General features: G+C 39.2%; 3 protein-coding genes and 1 pseudogene across 3 annotated transcripts; 3 read left to right on the top strand and 1 right to left on the bottom strand.

The window, feature by feature from the left end:
* The first annotated feature begins 813 nt into the window (after positions 1 to 813).
* LOC141829855 (rust resistance kinase Lr10-like) lies at positions 814 to 1,795 on the top strand (annotated as a pseudogene).
* Positions 1,796 to 3,114: 1,319 nt separating this feature from the next.
* LOC141828846 (nuclear transcription factor Y subunit C-2-like) lies at positions 3,115 to 4,437 on the bottom strand. The gene is made up of 6 exons (XM_074716230.1): positions 4,171 to 4,437; positions 3,998 to 4,094; positions 3,858 to 3,925; positions 3,574 to 3,768; positions 3,294 to 3,395; positions 3,115 to 3,192 (listed from the first exon to the last, which is right to left on the bottom strand). Exons 1-6 carry the CDS (start codon positions 4,315 to 4,317, stop codon positions 3,190 to 3,192), a joined length of 612 nt encoding a protein of 203 aa, XP_074572331.1. The 5' UTR covers positions 4,318 to 4,437; the 3' UTR covers positions 3,115 to 3,189.
* Positions 4,438 to 8,959: 4,522 nt separating this feature from the next.
* Positions 8,960 to 11,536, top strand: LOC141829320 (uncharacterized). Its single transcript, XM_074716764.1, has 2 exons — positions 8,960 to 9,270; positions 10,461 to 11,536. The coding sequence occupies exons 1-2, from the start codon at positions 9,068 to 9,070 to the stop codon at positions 11,311 to 11,313; spliced, it is 1,056 nt and encodes a 351-aa protein (XP_074572865.1). The 5' UTR covers positions 8,960 to 9,067; the 3' UTR covers positions 11,314 to 11,536.
* Positions 11,537 to 13,127: 1,591 nt separating this feature from the next.
* LOC141828839 (protease Do-like 7) lies at positions 13,128 to 13,685 on the top strand. Its single transcript, XM_074716224.1, has 2 exons — positions 13,128 to 13,496; positions 13,588 to 13,685. Exons 1-2 carry the CDS (start codon positions 13,208 to 13,210, stop codon positions 13,668 to 13,670), a joined length of 372 nt encoding a protein of 123 aa, XP_074572325.1. The 5' UTR covers positions 13,128 to 13,207; the 3' UTR covers positions 13,671 to 13,685.
* The last annotated feature ends 11,347 nt before the right edge of the window (positions 13,686 to 25,032 follow it).

Genomic DNA, 25,032 nt, shown 5'->3' with positions numbered 1-25,032 from the left:
ACAACCCTCACGGGCACCTCTCCCTAAGGCTTCTACATCTTAATCTCTCAACTTCACCCCTCCATCTTTTTGGAGATGCAACTTATGGATGTCCCTACATTTGGGAGTTTATGGTCTTATAGGCTCGTCAACTGTTCATCAGATGCACCCATCAATTCTGTAATTTTCTTCGTATCCCATGTCTAAGCAACATTCCTGGCTATTATTACTTGGATTGTACTGAATTCTCTTTGGTACAATTATCATCATTTTCTTGTGAAGTAATCTCAACATAAAACTTTCTGCTTACTGATGGTGGCTTGGGAGGCCCCATTTAAGCATGGGATCTACCAAATTGTAGAAACTGCCTCAGATTATAGGTTAAATGAAACAAGCAATGTCACTGATTGTACAATCGATCCTTCACTCAATAGAAGAATTCACAGAGATCAGAGTACCATTTCTTTTTGTTCAATGTTGTCTGAAAAATTCTCTTTAGTCCATTGTTGTAACTTGTTCCTTTTTTACACTATACCTCTACAGTTTGACTATATCTCTCTCCTTTGTCCCATTCCCTCATTCCTTTTCTGGTTCACTCTGGGCACCATATGGTAGTTTCTCTTCCCTCCACATACCCCAAAACAACTTGGTTTTTCCTTTTGCACATCAACTCAGAATATTTTGGTCAAATTTCACCTCTTATGGATCATATTTTCTTTTGGCAGGTTTTCATGGTGCTGCAAAGATTTGACCATTGGTCAACTGTTGTACTGTAGGTACACTATCATTACTATGTTTTAATCATAGTTACACCTTCATGCATCTGTGATAACAATGGCAGTGGTCGCATTACTCATCTATAGAATGCTATGCAAGAACAGGAATGAAAAGCAAAACTTTACATTTGAAAGATTTGTAAAGGAATAGCATTCGACAAAGCAATGCAATACTCCTACTCTGAAATCAAGAAAATGACAACAAATTTTCAGAAGAAGCTAGGGCAAGGTGGGTATGGCAGCGTCTACAAAAGAAAGCTACAGAATGGATTATTGGTGGCAGTTAAGGTTCTTGGAAATATTACTGTCAATGGAAAAGAATTCATTAAAGTGATAGCCACAATTGGAAGGATGCATCGCAAAACATTGTTCAACTCTTTGGATTCTGTGTTCAAGGATTTTCCAAAGCACTTGTTTATGCATTCATGCCAAATAAATCACTAGTTAAGTATATTTTTCGGAAGGGAGCAGAAGCATCTTCTTCTCATGGACACAATTTCATGACATAAGCCTGGGCATAACTAAAGGAATTGAATATCTTCATGATGGGTGTGATCAGCACATCCTTCACCTTGACATTAAACCTCGGAATACCTTACTCGATCAAGAATTCAATGCAAAGTTATCTGATTTTGAGCTTGCAAAACTGTGTTCAAAGGAGAAGAGCATGGTTCAATGACTGGTGTAAGGGGGCGATGGGCTATATAGTGCTAGAGATCTTCTTTGGCACATAAATCTGATGTCTATACTTTTGGAACGTTGCTACTAGAAATGGTTGGTGGAAAGATAAAATTTGATGTTGAAATCACTGATGAGTTTTGTTTTCCTGATTGGATATATACCAATTAAAAAAGGAACGAGATTTGTCAATATGTCACTGGAAGATGATGAAAGAGCAAAGAAATTGAGTGTCATCGCAATTTTTGTGCGTGCAATGGAAACCAGTAGGTTGGCCATCAATTAAAGTAGTAGTTCAAATGTTGGAAGGAAGTGTGGAATTGACCTTGCCACCTGCTCCCTTGACTTCCCACACTGAGTAAAAATTGTGTGGGTTTGAGTGGGTAGCATGTATCACAAAACAATCAATGGCGGAGATGGGAAGAAGCAGAGTTCTATCTGAATAGATATCTGATTATATAGCAGATGTGTTTCAAAAGATGAATTTCTGTAACCTAACAGTTCGAATAACAGTCTTGCTATGTTTAGGAAATAATATGGTCTTCTTTCTATTAATAATTACTGTTTGAATGAATGAATCTGTTTTCTTGCAAATGAAGTTTGAAGCATTTAGTATGAACTCCAGTACATGGACTAATTTCTCAATGTTTTCAGGTGAACCTATATTGAATCGCAATTCAAGTCCCGGTGTTTTCATTTCATCCAGAGGTTTGAGTAGTTCTACTTCGATGTGCTGGGAAGACACCATTGATCCAACTCGATGGCAATTTGATCTGCATAAGACAACCTGTGAAGTAGCTCGACTTTTACTACAATACATGCGGGAAAGGAAGTCTACCTTTTCCAGAAGTGAAATTGATCTGAAAATGGAGTTCTTGTTAAGTAATGATCATTAATCAACATTAGTTTTATTATCTAAAAAATGGGAATAATACAATTTATGATGCTGATGGTTATAGCGTTCGTCCATGTGATTGCAGCTCCACCAAGTTGGATATCATCCTCTACTGGGTTTTAACATGATGGGACACTACATTGCCAATTATTCCCACAATATTTTTTAAGCAACTCGGTATGTCTGCCTTTCCATTGTTTCTTTTACTTGATAGAATATTATACCTTTCTGTTTTTGCACCGGCTTATCCTCAACCAGGTCGGGCTAGTGAGGTTGATTATGTATTTTTTTTCCTGAATCCAGACAAGAAGTGCCAACCCCACCTAGAGGGATAAGACTTGGTTGTTGTTATTGTATCCAGACAAGAAGCATTCGTGCAAAAATATCTTGTTTTTCCTAATCCACTTAGTCCAAACTTCTAACTTTCAGTATGGAATGTTAATGGCTAATGTTTGATTCTATCGAAGAATGGTCATTTTCTAGCATAAATGGGAAAAGTGACAATTGGCAGAAACAGGTGGTTTGGGTGTTCTAATAGTTATTTTGCAATCTTTATAAGGTAGCTCATTACTTTCAAGAGTGCTACCGATGGTTGACAAAGAAGTTTATTATGAGGTGGTCCAAATTTTAATGAGGTTGGTTGAGTCTTTAGAGGTATATACATTCAAAAGATCCAAAACTACACTTCTTGTGGATTCTCTTTTCATTTAGCAATGCTTATAATTACAAGCTTGAGATCATCTTAGGGGATACAAGAGGAATATGATTCACGATTATAACACTTCTCTCGCCTTTCTACCACAAGAGTCATTGATTGCTCAATTCAAATCTGCCAATACTTTTCATGCATGCCCATATTTCTCACTACAAAGTGAAACGAGCAAAGATTATGTTCTGAGGGAAAACAAGTCAAAAATCTAGTTATCACATAAGTAATTGGATTTGTATGTTTCCTAGAAACTTACCAGTGGAGGAGGTGGTTCATACAAGATATTGTTAGAGTTAGGGTAAGATTGTTGCTGGGGCATCATTTGCTGCTGCAAAAATGGTGTCTGTCTCATGTATACCTGTCAAAGATATTAAAATCTTCAAATCACAATTGACAATTAATTCATTTTCTTGCATTGATGTTGATTCTTATTTTTCTTTTTTTTCAAGCTGACACCCTCTTACATTTTTGGATGATATAGGTTCCAGTAGGATAGATCGCAGGATACAAAACCAGAAAAATGGTCCACTATATACCTGTAGTTCTTCTGCATGAAGAATTTCTAACAAGAAGTTGAGAACATTTGAATGGCAAATGGCCCCTGCAACATCCGTTCTCCGGATGGTGTGCCTCTTGCACTGCTCTGCATGCAGCCATGATCGCACTGCGAGCTCTGAGATGAAAAGCTCACATGCTTTCGCAAAGAATATCGGAGTGTCTGCACTCACCATCTGTTGCCAAATTTATGCAATCACAGTCCTTAAAAGAATCCGTAAACATTGGTAAGTGGGTACGAGATTACTTAGATCAAAAGAAAAACCTTTGCATCTCCCTCCATTTTCATTATACGTTTAATCCTTGCAAGTGGGAGCTGGTGCTGTTTATAATCTGCAAGGAGAGTTTTTATAACTTTTAATCAACTGAGTGCAGATTAAAAAAATTGCAGAATGGTATTCTCACCTGCAAGGTTTTCTACTTCTTGCATTTGTTGCTGCCAGAAACATTGCAAATGCCATTTCTGCAGATCCATAAAATTGACTTGTGCATGCCCAGTCACCTGCGAAGTTCAAAACTTAGAATAGAAATTTCAAAGTACATAAAATATATAGTGATAACATCTTTTTGCATTTTACCTCGTGCAGAGGATTGAATTGGAATTGACCCAGTGGAGTATGAGGCACTTGAAGGAAGTCGAAAGCAGGAGCAGAAGCAATAGCTGATGCTGATGGGAATTCATCTGGTCGACCACAGTGGTAGATAACCCTTCCTTGATGATTCATTTGTGGATGAGAAATCAACTTCAGTGCAAGGAGGCTGTGTCCCAATCTAAAGTCCCTTAAATAAGGAGGGAATTCATTCAGAAGGGCGACTATGGAGATGTGGAAACAGATTGAAGAAGAGGATAGGATAAACCACGCATTAAAGAACAAGCCTGTTACCACAAAAGAATGCTAGTGCAGAGAAGAAGAACAGGGTGGTTGGGGATGATGACAAAATTGTCTGCGACACTTGGCAATGGAAGTCAGATTTCTGCTGTGAAAGTAATGAGTTGCTTTATCAGTTGTTGTGGACTGGGAGCCAAGAAGATGTCACGTTTTTGCCATTGCTCCTGTTGATTATATTGTCGTGAGAAAGATAATAGTAGGAGGGAGCCATGAGTCTGACAGCCAGCCACTTGCAAGGCAAGTTTCAAATTTGAATTGTTCAGCAATAATTAAGTACAAGCACTCTCTAGTATCCTATGCCACTTGATTTCATTTGGTAGCTATCATTGGCCAGGTACAAAAAGCCTCCTTCAGTGTATTTGGATGCCAAGATCCTCCACTTGGAAGTTAAGTCTCCATTTGCATTGTTTGACAGCAACTAAGCCCAGGTAGCCTCTTGCATCCTGTATAATTTTTTTTTTGGATAATCTAGGTATCCAACTCTTAAGGCATCTTATACAACTTGAAGCATTTAGTAGCCACTAATTAAGTTAGATTTACTAAATAATTTATTAGGTGATATTTGTATCAAAATTGTGTCAAAATTTGAATATCCTGAAGGTTAGTTCCTGACTGTGCATAAGTTTTACTTTGGATTTATCTGATAGGAAAATAACAAAAAAATTTGTGCCAAAATTGATTGCACATGATATCAATGCATCCACACTCAAACACAAAGATAAGCCACTAAACAAAAATGTGAAACTAATAAATTTGCAAGCCTTTCAAATTGTTTAGCCAAATACAACAAGAATAATCAAATCTTATTTTAGTAAGTGGGATCGGTTATATGAATTTTTTTAGCATTGTTATGTTCTATCTCATACTATATCATAATTTATATTTAATAAAATTTATCTTATTTTATCATTGTTAATTAAATTTTTTTCTAATTCGATATGTATATTTATCATAATTTTATATTTTCTAATTGAAATATTTATTGGTTGGGTATCATCTTAAATTTATTTTTTGAAGTTTTTTATTAATAAGTGCAATTTTGATTTTGTTTCTAATATTCTTATTTTTTTAATCTTATCCATTTTATTGTATTATATATTTAAGTCATAGTTCAATATTCAATTCTACATAATATAAAATATTTAATTGCCAAATAATATTTTACATAAGATATCTTTCTCAATCTCTTGTCCAAAATTATTTAGTTAAATAATTTAATAAATATTTTCAATCAAGATTTTTGATAAAGGAATATTATTTATCAAATTGTTAGATACAGTGAACACACTAGATCTATAATACAAATATAATCTTCAAAACTAAAATATTAGAATTATTATTCTTATTAATTAATGGTACTCTTACATTATTGCTCATGCCATTAATTAATTTGTGATAGGGATGAGTAAATTTCGACTACAATATATATTCAAATAATTAAATCCATGATATCTTCAATCAGTATGGGCTTAGTTAAGTTGTTGAGGAGTCAAGTTCAAAGTAGTTCCCTGTGCTTGATAATTCCAAACATGTACTAAAAAGGTTTTAAAGTAGGATGGAAAATGACACAAAGGTTTGGTTAGATGGCTCTATCCCAACGTGAAAGAGACTTTCACAAAAACAAATATTTTGATAAGGACTCCTTTATTATTAACCAAAAAAAGGTGAAGATATTTTAATTAAAGAATTAAATGTGTAATTCATATGTAATTTAGGCATTTAGTTCTAAAGTATAATATGTCCTTAGTTTTACACGATCTGTCTCATGATCATTTATGAGGAGGTAAATCGAGAAGATGTAATTGATCACGACAGAGGAGGATATTGTTTTAACTTTGTTGAAATAACTCAATTATATCTCAAATGCATTTAATTTTTATCATCTTCTGCAAAAGAGGCATTTAACCTCCCACACGGTCAGTCCCACGACCATCTGTGAGGAGGTATATCGAGAAACTGCAGTTGATCACGACGCAGAAGGGTATTGCATGATTTTGAGGATTCGGACCCTTGCCTTCTTTTACAACTCTGCTGCGTCGTAACCAACTCAATTTTGTTCCCGGGAAATGATTCAAATTTTTAGCACCTCTTCTCCCTATACATATTTACACTTTCCATCGTGATCAACTTAATTATATTCTGGAGTATTTATTATTTTTTTTATCATCGCATCATATTAATTAGTACAAGATTCCTCATCAACACTTAAATTATTTCTCCATAAAATTAAAAAGAAATTAATAGAATTCCAAGCTTAAATTTAGTACCACTCATGTCCTTGTGATATCAATTTCGTACAATGGTGGACCCCACTGACCTTCGATCCTTTGTGGTTTAATTCGTTTGTCTTTATCTCGGAAGCATGTGCTTCGTCCCCCCAAGTAAATCTCCCTCCACCTACGCCAAAGTTTGGGTGGGTAAAGAAAAGGAAAAAAAGCGAAATGACCCCTCGAATTTCCTAATTTTTTTAAACTTTGCTTCTTAAATTTAATAATGAGGTGTGATTAAATTTATAACTAATATAATGTTGGGCAAAAAATTCAAAGGACACTTCAAATTATGTTAAATAATAATAAAGGGGCGTCTATTTTTCAAAAAAAAAAAAATCAAAAGAGATAGATACTCCTTATTCAATCGAATAATTACTATAATATTGTTCTTTATTTTTAATGTTATTGTAGCGGTTAGGATTAGTTGTTATAATATGTAGAAATTATTAAGTAATTGCTACAATTGCTTTTAAATTATTTTGATTAATTTGAAATGATTTTGATGAAGTTTAAATAATTTTGATTGAGATGGTAAAGAGTGTTTTGATATAATAGTGTTCGGAGTTTAGAATTTAAGAATTGAGATTTTTAGATTTAGGATTTAGTTATAATTGTATAGTAATTTTCGATAGCGGTTAAATGTGAAAAATTAACTATTCACTTTAATCAAAATTACTACACATAAATCATTATTATTTTATAATTTTCTTTATCAACTTAGTCAAATTATTTAAATTTTATTAAAATTATTTTAAATTAATCAAAATCATTTTAAAATAATTATAATTAAATCTTAAATCATAAAATTTAAATCCTAAAATCACTTGAAAACAGTTATTAGATAGTTTTTACACATTGAAACATTTACCTAATAACTTCTACGATTTTCTTGAGTTTTGAACAAATCTACATTCACTTTGCAAATAAAAGTATAAAAGTTACCATTATATGTTTCAAACATTAATCAGACTGATATGGCGTTCATATTTTTGGATTTATCTTGATAATTCTATATTTTTAAATTTATTTTGATAATTGATGAAAAATATGTTAGATATCTAAATTATCAAAAAAATATATGCTAGATTTGATAGAATTTTTGTTACTTTGAGAGTAAAGTTGTTCGTCTCTGAGGTATGATTGAGTTAGGTTACTGTGCGATAGACTTGCTGAAGTGGACAAGAATTAAATCTCGATGAAGTCGAGATAATGCCCTCTCCGTAGTGGCTAATTGTAGTTTTCTGATTTACCTCCTCGTAAATGATCGTGAGGCTGACCGTGTGAGATTGTTAGAGTGGTGGATTTTATCTTTTACCAAAGAAAAGAGAGCAAAGTTGTTGGGTGGAAAATGTTAGGGGGCGTTTGGTTGGAGCCTTTTCCATTTTCATTTTCTAATTTCCGTGAAGTTGTTGTTTGGTTTACGTTTTCTAATGTCATTTTCTAGAAAATGAAAAGACATTCTCTTAAAAAACAGAAAACAATGAAATATTGTTTTCTGATCGGAGAAGAGAAATGAGAAGGGAAATGAGAAAATGGGAAAACGCGGCACAGTAACTCTTCCTCGTATCATCGTTCGATTTTTCTCCTGCTGCGTGGAGGCTGGCGGAGGCGGTCGCGAGGCTGGTGGAGGCTGGCAGAGATTGGCGGAGGCGGGCGCGGAGGCGGGCGCGGAGGCTGGCGGAGGCGGGCGCGGAGGCTGGCAGAGGCGGGCGCGGAGGCTGGCGGAGGCGGCTAGGGAGACAGCGACGAAGTGCGCGGCGATCTGCTGCTGCTTCCCCTGCTGTGTGGCGAAGCTGCTCGTGATCGTGGCGGTGAAGCTCCCCGCGAGGCTCGTTCGGTGCGCCCTAAGGCACCGCAGTGCGCGGAGCTCGTGGAACAGAGAAGCCAAACGTATTTTCCCATTTTCTTTTCCAGAAAATAGAAAATAGAATACCATACCAAACACATTTTTTATTTTCTAAAAATTGGATCAGAAAATAGAAAACTAGAAATAGAAAATAGAAAACAGAAAATAGAAAATATTTTCCAAACCAAACGCCCCTTAATTTTTAAAAGTTTTGGGTAAAACTGAGAAATAATTAAATATCTAGGGTTTTATAGACACAACTTTAAAATTATGGGGCGAATTGAAAATGGTGGGACAGTAAATTCCCTGCCTTAATAATCGCCCTCGTCGTCTTCCATCTCCACTCCTGTTACCCAAAGCGTTGGGCGAGGGAGAGAGGGGGCGGAGTGATGGATGGGGGGAGGAGTCGCCGGGGACTCGTGATTGCCGCGGCGACGGGAGGGTGTCGGCGGCGGAGCTGCAGGGGATCATGGAGGGCGTCATGTCTGGAGTGGAGGAGCTGCAGGCTCAGGCGGCGCTGGACATCCGGAGGCTCACCAAGACTTCCTCGAGGAACCGGCGGCAGCTCTCCGCCGCCGTACCACCCCTCGTGGCGATGCTGCGGTCTGGGAGGGCTTCGACGTGTGAAGCTGCCATTCTTGCCCTCCTTAATCTTGCCGTGAAGGATGAAAGGTGCGGCCTTTGGTCTAAAGAAAATGAAAATGGTTCTTTTTCTGTCCTATAGATTGTGGCTCGGTAAGCTTCTTGTTCTAGTAACTTTGTTGATTTGGAAGATGATGGCGCTTGTAGAATCCGATGATCTTTCCTTGTGAAGAAAAATGAGAAATTCAGGAAGATGTTACAGAAATTGCTGGATGCATTAAAAAGGGATTCTTGGATTGACCGATGCTAGTAAATACCAAAGAGAAACCCTAACCGATCGGGATCCAGCCACTTAATTGTTTCACTTTCTGTTTTTTTTTCTCGGATAAAGGCGCTTCCAATTAGGAGAAATACTCATTTTGTAAGAATTAAGGTGATTCAGTGGTCAGTTGCTGAAGATTTCCTAAGTTCTAGGTCTGAAGCTGCCATGGTTCTCACTCAGTATATGCAAGCCACATGATCTTTCTTATGGCACTTCATTTTAATACTCATTTATAAGTGCCCTTAAAAATCTCTGTTTCAAAGGTTTCCTTCAATTAAAATAACGGTTGTATCCTAATCCTTTGGCCTCAGGGGGATCAAAATCTTTTGAATTATTTGGATAGCGAATCTATCATACTTATTAGATTCACCTGCAGATTGAACAACCCAATTAGTAGCTCATTGTCCTATCTAACCAAATAAGCTACTTTAATCCACCCAAAATTAGTAAACAGGTCTTGGATGATTCATCCAGTTAGATCACAACGTGCAGTGTGTCTTTGTGTCCCCTTGAAAATTGGACAAAAATTTAGATGCCTGCCACAATATCTTCTTTTGTAGCAATACAATCATGCATAATCTGAAGTGAGACAAGGTTCTTGTTTATAACGACCCCAAATATTTAGCAATAACAGATAGTTGTTATCGTTGCACATACTTTCCCCGATTATTCTCCCATACTTTGGCTTACAAGTGCATACAACCATGGGTTTTGTTTCTTGTTTTGAAACATTGTAGTAAATGGAGTTACAGAATTGATAGTTGAATTGCCAAACTGTTACCATGACCTGCAAGTTCCGTAGTTGAATTCGATGGGAAAAAAATATTTCAGATGATAACTTTGGTTGCCTAAATATTCTTGGTCTACTGCCCCTGATTTAGAAATGTGCTTTACTTGCAATACCGCTTAAAACTAATACGAAGTGTTTGCTGAATTGTGCTGTGCTTTATATTTGCAGGAACAAGATCAGTATAGTGGAAGCAGGAGCACTTGAACCATTGATTGTTCTCTTAGACTCAACAAATTCTTGTTTACGGGAGTATGCCGCTGCTTCCTTTTTTACTCTTTCTGCCTCATCTGTCAACAAACCCAGGATAAGTGCCTCCGGGGCCATTCGGCCCCTTATTAAGGTCCTTGAAGATGGAAGCCAACAAGCCAAGGTAGATGCTATAGCAGCTCTTCACAATCTTTCCTCGATCAATGATAACCTCAAGACCATCCTCGCACTTAATCCTATTCCACCTATGATCAAGTTTCTCAAGATTTGTAAGAAGTCCTCAAAGTCAGCTGAAAAATGTTGTTCTCTTTTGGAATCATTGATTGGTTTTAATGAAGGTAGGCAGGCTTTGACAGCTGAGGAAGGTGGGTTGCTAACCGTCGTCGAGATTCTTGAAGAAGGATCTTCTCCAAGTAGAGAGCACTCAGTTGGAGCTCTCTTGACGATGTGCGAGAGCGACCGAAGCAGATACAAAGGCCTTATTCTAAAAGAAGGTGCCATTCCAGGTCTTCTTGAGCTCACTGTTCAAGGGACACCAACATCTCAAGCGAAAGCTCATCGGCTTCTAGAGTTACTGAGGGACTCTCCCTATCAAAGATCCAAACTAAAGGCAGACACACTTGAGAACATTGTGAGTAGCATTGTCTCCAAGATTGAAGGCGAGGAACAGGCAGGGAAAGCAAAGAAGATGTTGGCAGAGATGATTCAGATCAGCATGGAGCAGAGCTTGAGGCATTTGCAACGAAGGGCCCTCGTGTGCACCCCAAAGGATCTTCCTCCCGGTAACCGTCGATCCGAAGTCTCATCAAAATAAGCATAGTTTTTCTTTGTTTTGCTTACTTTCATAGATATGCTTATCGATTAAGAAGAGAAAATGCATGTATTGACTACTAGGATGGTGCCAGTCCTGGCCAGTGATGGTATTAAGGTGATTGGTGAGGTGTTTCTATTTGATACCATGTATATATGATAAGCCACTCTTTCCTACAATATTTTCGTCTCTGAAATCTGGTGTCGACACTTGCATGTTATGAAATGTTTGCAATCATTCATAAATTATTGCTCAAATCTGGATTGCAATTTGCAACACCAAAGCTTAGGACTTTGTCTGATCAATCAGCATGTTTAGAGTAACAGTTAGGACTTTGTTATGCTTTCTCAAAGACTTGATGCTATAACTTGCATGTATCATACCATACTACCACTTAGTTTCAGTTATCTCCATGTTCATGGGGTCAGGGCTCAGTGGTAGCCTGACTCAACCCGATCGAAGTTCGAAGAACTCGATTCGATATGTCAAAGTGATATTGGATGGCGATTCATAGACTTCAAAAAACTTGTCTATGTTGTTGAGCTAGGCTTGGAATGTTTTCATTCTGTATAGTGAAGGAACAAGTCTGTTCTGTCCATTTTGGTACCATACCACAAGACTAAACTGAAATGGTTGTGCTCACCATTGCTAAGGAAAAGTGGGAATTGCTAAGCAAAACCAGTAACAACGACAACAACAACAATGTCTAAGAAACAAATAACAATAGTGAAAAATGGTCAAATGAAAAGATAAGTGTATGAATGTCCAAGGCTGCTTTCACTTAATCCCATCTGTTTAACTAAATCAAATTAGAAGCTTTTGAGACAATACTCAGTGGGTCTGAATTGGTTGAGTCTGATTGTGTTTCTCTATAAGAAAGCTATGTAAGTAGAGGTGTAATTGAACCGAACCAAATTGAACTGAACAATAAGAGGTTTGAGTTTGACTCGAGTTCAATTCGAGTTTTAATTCTTTTGTTTCAAATCAATTTGTAATGAAATTAAATAGTTCGTGAACAGCTCGAGTTTGATTTAAAAATAACTTATTTAAAAGATAAATGAACTAAGTTCAATCTATAATATTTATAATTCATATGATATTTAATTTCTTATATATATATATATATATAATATATTCGCGATAAAATAATCTCGAATAATTTGGTAATATTTTTTAATGAACATGTCCGTAAGCTTAATTTAATCATGTTTATAATTTCACGAATTAAATGTTCTAATAGTTCACAAGCGGCTTGACTATGTTTACCTCTACATGTAAAATTAAACTTTAATTTGACTATTAATTTAATTAAATAAATTTAAATGATTTTTTTTACTTGTCATGTCCATGATTCTAATAGTTCACAAGCCACGGGGTCCGATAAACTGTTGAATAATATTATATAATACTTTGAAATAGTGTAACAATAAAACAGCGATAATTATTAATGCTCTTGTCATTCTTCCTTAAACAACTCATTTCAGTGCAAATCTAAAAATTAAATAATGGATAAAACAGCTCTACAACCTTCGTCTCTTTCAATTTTAGAAATTATATAATGGATAAAAATTAAATATCATTTTTATAAAAAAAATTATTATTTTTTAAATATCAAAATAACATTTCATTATATATTTCTCATTCTAAAAATAAAATACTCTTATTTCAATATTATTATAACGATTATAATCAAAATCAAATATTTTTTTATCAAATTAAATTGAAATTTTAAAGTGATTTTAATCAGATTTAAATAAGTTTAAATATGTTAATAAACTTCCCTTTCCGCTACTCCTTCCTCAATTCTCCAGTCGTCCGATCCCCGCTCGAAAACCCTAACCCTCCTTAACTGGAAGTTGAATCCAAGGGCGGGATCCGATCGCTTGGGTCTGGATCGATGGAGGAAGGAGACGCGCTGCAGAGGTTAGGGCCAGATGAGATAGATAGTTCGTGCATGAAGGGGGATCTCGCGATGGAGGTCGATGGGCAGCCGGCACGGGAGGGCGCCGCCACCGCGGAGGACTGGAGGCGCGTCCTCGCCAAGGTGGTGCCCGCTGTGGTGGTGCTGCGGACCACCGCCACGCGGGCCTTCGACACGGAGACTGCCGGGGCCAGCTACGCCACCGGTTTCGTAGTCGACAAGGTTCGGGGCATCATACTGACCAACCGTCATGTTGTCGCGCCCGGTACTCTTTTTCGACCTCGACTTCGACCTCCTTTGCCGATCGGCTTTAGAAACGCACTCGCAACTGTTTCTGCATCTTCTTGCTGCTGCAGGTCCTGTGGTCGCGGAGGCGATGTTCGTTAATCGGGAGGAGGTTCCAGTTTATCCTGTGTATAGGGATCCTGTAAGCCTGTAATTTATCAAATTTTCAGCAATTTCATTAACTTATTCATCGTTTATTTGATCATCTGGTCAAGTTTCTGTCTTTGCTATTTGTTATTCGATAATCTATATATTATCTTATATATAGTGATCCTTTAAGTTTCTAGTATGCTAATCTGGTTGCAATTTCATTAACTTATTGTTCATAAATCTAATCAGCTGACCAAATTTCTGTCTTTGCTATTAGTTATCTTTATCAAGTAAGTGCTTTTCAATTGTTGTATATGTGGAGATGTGGTTCTTTGTTGCCATTTGGGTTGGTTGCTTGTCTTCGGTATTAGTGATAAATAAAAATGCATATTTATTTTTCAGGATACTACTTTGCTTCAAATGACTAGCTACCAATGTGCATGCTTGTTGATGCCACCTATTTCGATGTCTATATCTTGACCTTACTGATGGATATCTTTTCATTTAGTTGTAGGCTATTACAGTTGCTTGTAGGGTATGGGCATAGATTTCAACTTTGGCCGCAATACCATCACATTCCTCTGTTTTTGATTGCTTCATATGCTTGTGCTTATCAAGCAACCAGACTTTTATACCCAATCAATCTTTCATTCCTCTCAAGTTGGCAGTTAACTAGCTTTGATGGATTTTTCCTATATCTTGCATCATTACTTTGCAGTTCTAAAATTTGTCCTGTTTGTGAATACAAGATCACTTTGTGATGAATATTTGCTCAAAAATTATTTATTAAATAGTTGTTTCAAAGTCATACACTCTTGCACTTTTGGTAAAATTGGAAATTTAACCCAAATAGAGGATTGGATATAGCCTTCAATTGGTACACAATTGTCCTTGTGTTAGGAGGAAGGAGAAGGCATTCATAAAAATATCATATTTGGTGGAATTTATGATTATTATTTTTTGCTTGGTTCTCATGACTATTTATTTTCAATTGTCTTTTACATAGGGGTTTCAAGGACCTAAGGGGGAGGTAAACTATTTTGAAATGCAAGTCATTCCACAGCACCCTTTTTTGATAGTTGGTCAATATGAAACATTGATAGGGTGTTGGAAATGACTAACTAAAGAGAAAAGGGGAAAAAATGATGGATGCATTTTTTTGGAGTTCTTGAGATTTCTTTTTTCACCTAAATTTCTTCCTCAAGTAGTTGGACTATTTCTCAAAGTACTTGCTGAATGTCTATAATTGAGTCTTTTGACTATTGTGTAGCCTTGTAAAATACCAAAACATTAGGATATTAAAAAGGTTAATTAGCATTAAGGTATAATTGGGTTAATGGGTTATTGATTAAGAGTTTTAGGTTATTGGATTTCGGATCCGACCCGTTAATGTCGGTTAAAAGGGATCGGGCATTGTAGATCCCGATCACGAGCTTCTTCATTTCTCCCAATCGCACGCGACTCAGCCTTTGCTCCTTTGCCTCCGACGTTCGCATCTGAAGGTCGGCCGCCTGTGCCAAGGAGGAAGGGACGGCGAACTAGGGCAAGGGGTTGGATCTCGCCGGAAAAGGTTGGATCGTGAGGTGGGGGTAGCGCTAGTGACGACGACAAGTCGGAAGAGGAGAAGCATCGGTAAGTGGAGATTTAGTTAGGTTTTCAGTTGGTGCTTGATTTCGAGCTTAGATCCATGGGTTTTTTCTGGTTTTCAGAGTTGATGGTGTGATCCGATTGTGGATCTTGGGTTTCGGCCGCAAGCAAGAGGAAACATTGGAGAAGAAGAGGAAGAAAGGTAAGCTAGGTTTATTGATTTGATTTGTGATAGAATGGGTAGAATTGTTTGGAATTTCTTTAAGGTGCTGGTGAATTTTTCCTCTTCTTGGTTCATTAATGCAATCTGATCCGGTGGATCCTAATATGCTTTTTGGTTTCAGCAGAGAAGAAGAGGCAATCCGTAAGTTCCGCCGATCCATTCACCTACACCATGCTCTGTTGTTGCTGAGTTGAATGAGAACTTGAAAACAGAACTTAGGGCAGGACCGAAGCCTGGATCTAGATTAAAGATTGATTCAAGGTGAGGTGGTTTCTTTTGAATCCAATACATATTGATGATGAAATTGTAAGCTGTGTTGGGAGAAACTTGTTCTGATCAGATCGTTTTGGTTGGATCTGTAGAGAAGGAGAAGAGGAATCTAAGCTTGGAACAGGGCATACATAGATTAAAGTTATGGGTATATATGATTCAAGGTGAGGTGGTTTCTTTTGGGGCTGGAATCCAATACATGTTGATGATGAAATTGTAAGCTGTGTTGGCTCTCATTCTCGAAGCCAGGTGCCTTGAATGGTTTACTGATTAGATCCCCTGTCGTACGATTATGGTTGGATCATCATAACAAATCTTTGGTAGATAGAAGGAGAAGAGGAATCTAAGCTTTTAGAGCTAGGGCTTGCAACAGCTCTCTCATCCACTGGCATACATTTGGTTTGCAGGCTAAGTTTTCTTGTGGATTTTGAGCTAACTATTGATTAGATCGGATGTTAGTGTGTGGATGATCTTGGTGATATTTCGGGTGAGTTTTGATCTTGTTACTGTTGGATTGGAGTTAATGTTGTGGATTTATGATTACGGTTAAATGGGGTTGTTATAGAGTGTAGTTTGATTAAGGTTGTTTGACATCGGGTTTGATCATTAACAATTAAGGTAGAAGTTGATAATCCATTAAGTGGATTTATCAACTAAAATAGAAGGAATGTTGATAAGGGGATTAGTTGGATTAAATTTTAGAATTTAATTACTGTAGTTGATACGATATCATTTTGGTAAATGACGTATGGTTGTATAATTTCAGGACTTTGATCTGATTAGTCCTGTTATCTCGGAGCTTATTTCTGGGGGTTCTAGTTGTTGACGATCATCTAATCAGGTGGGTACCCTGTACTTGGTCAATACAGGTTAAATTTTTGTGCATGTCTCGTTGCTATGTTACCTATGCTGTTGATATCCATGTTTTCTTTGATAGTATCTAGTTGATACTCTTGATGATCACTGCTTGATACTTGTTGTTTGACCTTATGATGATCTATTTGATATCATGCTGATACCCTTGTTTGCTGTAGAATCTATTCAGTTAGCACTCATCTGATTCGTTGTTAGTTACCTGTTGTATGATCTTCATTTGATCTATCCCTGGTTAGAATAATCTTAACTATGGTATCATTGACCTATGTTGATCCTATGCTGATTCCTGTTGAGCATGCTAATTAACTTTAGCTATTACATGTTGGGATGATCATCATACATCCATAATAGTTGTAGGTGTTGTTGTTGTTGGCTCTTACCTGACACCGTGTTGTGGTGGCACATGGGTAAGAGGTTGCACTACAGTTGGGTGCGACCAGGACTGGCTACATTGCCCTCCTGCTACACTGCCACTCCCCACTTATTTTTAGTGGTCAGTTGTTGGAGTTTGCGCAGTATGTCCTGTTGTGCGCCCCATTTCATTGCCGAGAGGAGTGATTGGGGACGACGAGTGCAGACAGTGACTAGTATTTTGATTGCGATGGTTGATGCATATTACATGCATTTGTTGGTAGGTTATTACATAGCTTACTTTATTCATATGCTTGTGGATTGTTGCACTTATTTGCTATGATTGTTGCACTTGTATGACATTACATACATGCTTACATGTACCTGATATCTATACCTGTTGCACAGTTTGATCTTTTCGTATCGTCTCAGTTGATATACCATGTTTGATTACTTGATACATGATATCTCGTTGATACCTGCTACCATGTATATCTTGTTTCTTCTATACATGTTTATCCTGGTTACTATGTTCTTGTTATTCTTTTTGATATCTCTACATGCACTATTTCCTGTACCCACTGAGCATCTAATGCTCACTACCCAGACCCTGGGGTTACTTTGTTTTCTCCCCAGGTAACAGATAGGTTACTTGGAGCTTGGAGATTCGACTACTGCTCCTATCTCACCTTCAGGAGATTTTCTTTAGTATGGTTGGTTTATTCGTCGTTTATTATGCATTCGATATTTGTATGGATTTTATTCATGGACTGGAGTGTATTGTGGGTTGGATTTGTTTTGGTGGATGTTATGTTTTGTTTGGTTGCATTTCCGCTTAGTATGTGTTTTCTTTTGTGAACTTTGCATATTTGTTGAACTGTACGTGTGATAGTTGTTGTGTGGCCGTGTAGGCCTTATCTTGCATGTGTGGTGTATCTGTGATGTCTATTGGACGAGTTATCCTTATTCCAGCCGCCTGTGGCTGTGTATTGTTGTTTGTATTAAGGGAAGGTCATTGTTACAGGGGAGATGTTGTCGAAATTTTTCGGACGGCCTCCCGGGACGTGACAATTTAGTGGTATCAGAGCGAGTTAGATCATTTCGGAGTTGTCATTTCGGATTTGTCGTTGCATTGTTGAGTCTATCTGATACCAATTTAGTGGTATCAGAGCCTAGGTTCATTTAGGTTAGGTTTCTGTCGGATTTTCGTTGCATTTACGGTTGCATTTGTGTCCATTTCCGATTTTCGTTGGATTTATCGTTGCGTTTGTGTCCGTTTTCGTTGTCGGACGGAATTGTCGTCGGATTTATCGCGTATTCGTATTCTTCGGGACTTATCATTGCATTTGTAGGTTTATTAGGTTAAGCATTTAAGTTAGGATTTGCTATCATATTTGGTTTTAGGATTTTAGTTTTGGATTTCTTTCCGAATTTGTCGTTGTATCGGTTTTAACGAGTTGCGTACTCGATCCGAGTTGTGAGATGGACAGACAGCGGCACGAACTCTCCAAGCAAGTTGTAAGTAAAGTTTCTAGCACAGTTATCTCTTGTTCTAGAAATTTATAGTAGTTGTATGTATACCAGGTGATATTATGGACCCTGGAAATCGTGGACGTGGTCGGCCACGTAGACGACCTGCTAGGTTTGTAGACCGGAGGTTTTCGAGGAGGATATGGTTCGTCAGGAGCCTATCCGTATTCCTTCAGTTGGGTAGAGTCCTCGAGCTCCGGAGATACCTTTACCAGATACGGTACCGGTGGCAGCTAGTAGGACTGGAGATCTAGGAGCCGGATTCTAGCACTGGCTAAGTCAGTAAAGGATCGGATGACTCTGTTCCATGGGGGATCTGACCCATGGCTCGCACGTTCGTGGTTGGAGAACGTGACTGAGGTTTTCACGTATATCACCTGCACCGAGGCAGAGCAGGTTGAGTTAGCTGTATTCCACCTACGTGATCAGGCTGCCACGTGGTGGAAGACTCAGAGGACAGTACTCGGAGATCAGAGCTTATTATGGTCAGTTTTCAGAGAGGCTTTCGAGAGGGAGTACTTTTCAGAGACATTCTGTATGGCTCAGCGTCAGGAGTTTCTGAAGCTTAAGCAGGGGGATCGTTCAGTTACGGAGTATCATACAGAGTTTTCGAAGCTGTCGGAGTTTTGCCCTCAGATGGTAGCACAGGATCGTGATCGGATGCACCAGTTTATTCAGAGATTGGCAGCCTATATCCGTCTGAAGATGTCCAGTTGCACAGTCACCACGTATAGAGAGGCACTGGACCGAGCCCTGGTTATTGAGTCGACACAGCGACAGGTAACTCAGGAGAGAGAGGGCAGAGAAGTCGAAGGGCAGAGTTTCTGGTCAGAAGAGGCCAGCTCAGAGTTCTGGTACACGAAATTTTTCCAGCCGACAGAAAGGCAAACGACCTGCGGGACCTTCGAGTGGTAGTCAGAGGAAAGAAATTTCAGAGAGGAAATGTTATCGCTGTGGATCGGATAGTCATCGAGTTTCTGATTGCCCGTCCGATCAGGCTGTTTGGTATTATTGCAAACAACCTGGTCACATGATTGGTGACTGCCCTCGGAGAGCTCAGCTGGAGCGCACGGGTACTTCTGCTTCTGGAGGACGATCCACTCAGCCGGGACATCGGAGGATACCATCGAGATTCAGAGCACCTCAGCCGCAGAGATCTCTACCTGCTACAGGACGGATGTATCAGATCCAGGGGAGGGAGTATATATTATTACCGGCAGATTCCCAGTCAGAGATCTGTTATGAGGCGACTCCAGTACAGCAACGACCACCAGCAGCACAGACGTATGGTGTACCTCCTCAGTATGTTCAGCAGCTGACATCTGGGCCTCAGAGTCAGATTCCTACAGAGTGGAGGCCACCTATCTCTCAGCCAGCTGCACAGCCGTCCAGCACGGAGTTTGGTCGTGCTTATGCCATTACCCGAGAGGAGGCTCAGCGGGTCGATGGATCGGTCATACGCGGTATGGTTACAGTTTATGATATATTTGCTGATACTCTGATAGATACTGGTAGTTCGCATTCTTTTATATCTCGATTGTTTTTGTGGAAAATTGGGCGAATACCATAAAAAACAATCGAGATATAAAAGAATGCGAACTACCAGTATCTATCAGAGTATCAGCAAATATATCATAAACTGTAACCATACCGCGTATGACCGATCCATCGGCCCGCTGAGCCTCCTCTCGGGTAATGGCATAAGCACGACCAACCTCCGTGCTGGACGGCTGTGCAGCTGGCTGAGAGATAGGTGGCCTCCACTCTGTAGAAATCTGACTCTGAGATCCAGATGTCAGCTGCTGAACATACTGAGGAGGTACACCATACGTCTGTGCTGCTGGTGGTCGTTGCTGTACTGGAGTCGCCTCATAACAGATCTCTGACTGGGAATCTGCCGGTAATAATATATACTCCCTCCCCTGGATCTGATACATCCGTCCTGTAGTAGGTAGAGATCTCTGCGGCTGAGGTGCTCTGAATCTCGGTGGTATCCTCCGATGTCTCCGGCTGAGTGGATCGTCCTCCAGAAGCAGAAGTACCCGTGCGCTCCAGCTGAGCTCTCCGAGGGCAGTCACCAATCATGTGACCAGGTTGTTTGCAATAATACCAAATAGCCTGATCGGACGGGCAATCAGAAACTCGATGACTATCTGATCCACAACGATAACATTTCCTCTCTGAAATTTCTTTCCTCTGACTACCACTCGAAGGTCCCGCAGGTCGTTTGTCTTTCTGTCGGCCAGAAAAATTTCGTGTACCAGAACTCTGAGCTGGCCTCTTCTGACCAGAACTCTGCCCTTCGACTTCTCTGCCTCTCTCTCCTGAGTTACCTGTCGCTGTGTCGACTCAATGACCAGGGCTCGGTCCAGTGCCTCTCTATACGTGGTGACTGTGCAACTAGACATCTTCAGACGGATATAGGCTGCCAATCTCTGAATAAACTGGTGCATCCGATCACAATCCTGTGCTACCATCTGAGGGCAATACTCTGACAGCTTCGAAAACTCTGTATGATACTCCGTAACTGAACGATCCCCCTGCTTAAGCTTCAGAAACTCCTGACGCTGAGCCATACAGAAGGTCTCTGAAAAGTACTCCCTCTCTCTCTGAAAACTGACCATAATAAGCTCTGATCTCCGAGTACTGTCCTCTGAGTCTTCCACCACGTGGCAGCCTGATCACGTAGGTGGAATACAGCTAACTCAACCTGCTCTGCCTCGGTGCAGGTGATATACGTGAAAACCTCAGTCACGTTCTCCAACCACGAACGTGCGAGCCATGGGTCAGATCCCCCATGGAACAGAGTCATCCGATCCTTTACTGACTTAGCCAGTGCTAGAATCCGGCTCCTATCTCCAGTCCTACTAGCTGCCACCGGTACCGTATCTGGTAAAGGTATCTCCGGAGCTCGAGGATTCTACCCAACTGAAGGAATACGGATAGGCTCCTGACGAACCATATCCTCCTCGAAAACCTCCGGTCTACAAACCTAGTAGGTCGTCTACGTGGCCGACCACGTCCACGATTTTCAGGGTCCATAATATCACCTGGTATACATACAACTACTATAAATTTCTAGAACAAGAGATAACTGTGCTAGAAACTTTACTTACAACTTGCTTGGAGAGTTCGTGCCGCTGTCTGTCCATCTCACAACTCGGATCGAGTACGCAACTCGTTAAAACCGATACAACAACAAATTCGGAAAGAAATCCAAAACTAAAATCCTAAAACCAAATATGATAGCAAATCCTAACTTAAATGCTTAACCTAATAAACCTACAAATGCAATGATAAGTCCCGAAGAATACGAATACGCGATAAATCCGACGACAATTCCGTCCGACAACGAAAACGGGCACAAACGCAACGATAAATCCAACGAAAATCGGAAACGGACGCAAATGCAATGCAACGAAAATCCGACAGAAACCTAACCTAAATGAACCTAGGCTCTGATACCACTAAATTGGTATCAGATAGACTCAACAATGCAACGACAAATCCGAAATGACAACTCCGAAATGATCTAACTCGCTCTGATACCACTAAATTGTCACGTCCCGGGAGGCCGTCCGAAAAATTTCAACAACATCTCCCCTGTAACAATGACCTTCCCTTAATACAAACAACAATACACAGCCACAGGCGGCTGGAATAAGGATAACTCGTCCAATAGACATCACAGATACACCACACATGCAAGATAAGGCCTACACGGCCACACAACAACTATCACACGTACAGTTCAACAAATATGCGACAAAAAAAAACACATACTAAGCGGAAATGCAACCAAACAAAACATACATCCACCAAAACAAATCCGGAATCCACGAATATACTCTAAGTTCATGAATAAAATCCATACAACTATATCGAATGCAAATAAACTCCGAATAAACCAACCATACTAAAGAAAATCTCCTGAAGTGAGATGGATGCAGTCGGTCGGATCTCCAAGCTCCAAGTAACCTATCTGCTACCTGGGGAGAAAACAAAGTAACCCCAGGGTCTGGGTAGTGAGCATTAGATGCTCAGTGGGTACAGGAAATAGTGCATGTAGAGATATCAAAAAGAATAACAAGGACATAGTAACCAGGATAACCATGTATAGAAGAATAACATATACATGGTAGCAGGTATCAACGAGATATCATGTATCAAGTAATCAAACATGGTATATCGACTGAGACGATACGAAAAGATCAAACTGTGCAACAGGTATAGATATCAGGTACATGTAAGCATGTATGTAATGTCATACAAGTGCAACAATCATAGCAAATAAGTACAACAATCCACAAGCATATGAATAAAGTAAGCTATGTAATAACCTACCAACAAATGCATGTAATATGCATCAACCATCGCAATCAAAATACTAGTCACTGTCTGCACTCGTCGTCCCCAATCACTCCTCTCGGTAATGAAATGGGGCGCACAACAGGACATACTGCGCAAACTCCAACAACTGACCACTAAAAATAAATGGGGAGTGGCAGTGTAGCAGGAGGGCAATGTAGCCAGTCCTGGTCACACCCAACTGTAGTGCAACCTCTTACCCATGTGTCATCACAACACGGTGTCAGGTAAGAGCCATCAACAACAACACCTACAACTATTATGGATGCATGATGATCATCCCAACATGTAATAGCTAAAGTTAATTAGCATGTTCAGCAAGGATCAACATAGGTCAATGGTACCCTAGTTAAGATTATTCTAACCAGGGATAGATCAAATGGAGATCATACAACAGGTAACTAACAACGAATCAGGTGAGTGCTAACTGAATAGATTTACAGCAAACAAGGGTATCAGCATGATATCAAATAGATCATCATAAGGTCAAACAACAAGTATCAAGCAGTGATCATCAAGAGTATCAACTAGATACTATCAAAGAAAACAGGGATATCAACAGCATAGGTAACATAGCAACGAGACATGCACAGAAATTTAACCTGTATTGACCAAGTACAGGGTACCCACCTGATCAGATGATCGTCAACAACTAGAACCCCCAGAAATAAGCTCCGAGATAACAGGACTGATCAGATCAAAGTCCTGAAATTATACAACCATACGTCATTTACCAAAATGATATCGTATCAACTACAGTAATTAAATTCTAAAATTTAATCCAACTAATCCCCTTATCAACATTCCTTCTATTTTAGTTGATAAATCCACTTAATGGATTATCAACTTCTACCTTAATCGTTAATGATCAAACCCGATGTCAAACAACCTTAATCAAACTACACTCTATAACAACCCCATTTAATCGTAATCATAAATCCATAACATTAACTCCAATCCAACAGTAACAAGATCAAAACTCACCCGAAATATCACCAAGATCATCCACACACTAACATCCGATCTAATCAATAGTTAGCTCAAAATCAACAAGAAAACTTACCCAAATGTATGCCCTGTTGCAAGCCCTAGCTCAAAGCTTAGATTCCTCTTCTCCTTCTCTACAGATCCAACCAAAACGATCTGATCAGAACAAGTTTCTTCCCAACACAGCTTACAATTTCATCATCAATATGTATTGGATTCAAAAGAAACCACCTCACCTTGAATCAATCTTTAATCTAGATCCAGGCTTCGGTCCTGCCCTAAGCTCTGTTTTCAAGTTCCGATTCAACTCAGCAACAACAGAGCATGGTGTAGGTGAATGGATCGGCGGAACTTACGGATTGCCTCTTCTTCTCTGCCGAAACCAAAAAGCAGATTAGGATCCACCGGATCAGATTGCATTAATGAACCAAGAAGAGGAAAAATTCACCAGCACCTTAAAGAAATTCCAAACAATTCTACCCATTCTATCACAAATCGAATCAATAAACCTAGCTTACCTTTCTTCCTCTTCTTCTCCGATGTTTCCTCTTGCTTGCGGCCGAAACCCAAGATCCACAATCGGATCACACCATCAACTCTGAAAACCAGAAAAAACCCATGGATCTAAGCTCGAAATCAAGCACCAACTGAAAACCTAACTAAATCTCCACTTACCGATGCTTCTCCTCTTCCGACTTGCCGTCGTCGCTAGCGCTGCCCCCACCTCACGATCCAACCTTTTCCGGCGAGATCCAACCCCTTATGCCCTAGTTCGCCGTCCCTTCCTCCTTGGCACCGGCGGCCGACCTTCAGATGCGAACGTCGGAGGCGAAGGAGCAGAGGCTGAGTCGCGCGCGATTGGGAGAAACGAAGAAGCTCGCGATTGGGATCTACAGTGCCCGATCCCTTTTAACCGGCATTAACGGGTCGGATCCGAAATCCAATAACCTAAAACTCTTAATCAATAACCCATTAACCCAATTATACCTTAATGCTAATTAACCTTTTTAATATCCTAATGTTTCGGTATTTTACAAGGCTACACAATAGTCAAAAGACTCAATTATAGACATTAGCAAGTACTTTGAGAAATAGTCCAACTACTTGAGGAAGAAATTTAGGTGAATTTTTTCCCCTTTTCTCTTTAGTTAGTCATTTCCAACACCCTATCAATGTTTCATACTGACCAACTAACAAAAAAGGGTGCTGTGGAATGACTTGCATTTCAAAATAG

Source organism: Curcuma longa, chromosome 5, assembly GCF_044706935.1.
Source record: "Curcuma longa cultivar G26 ecotype Majalengka, Jawa Barat chromosome 5, ITB_CL_G26_1.1, whole genome shotgun sequence".
NCBI classification, from domain to species: Eukaryota; Viridiplantae; Streptophyta; class Magnoliopsida; order Zingiberales; family Zingiberaceae; genus Curcuma; species Curcuma longa.
Note: the sequence above shows the minus strand (reverse complement) of the source record. Positions and strands in the feature narration are given on the sequence as shown.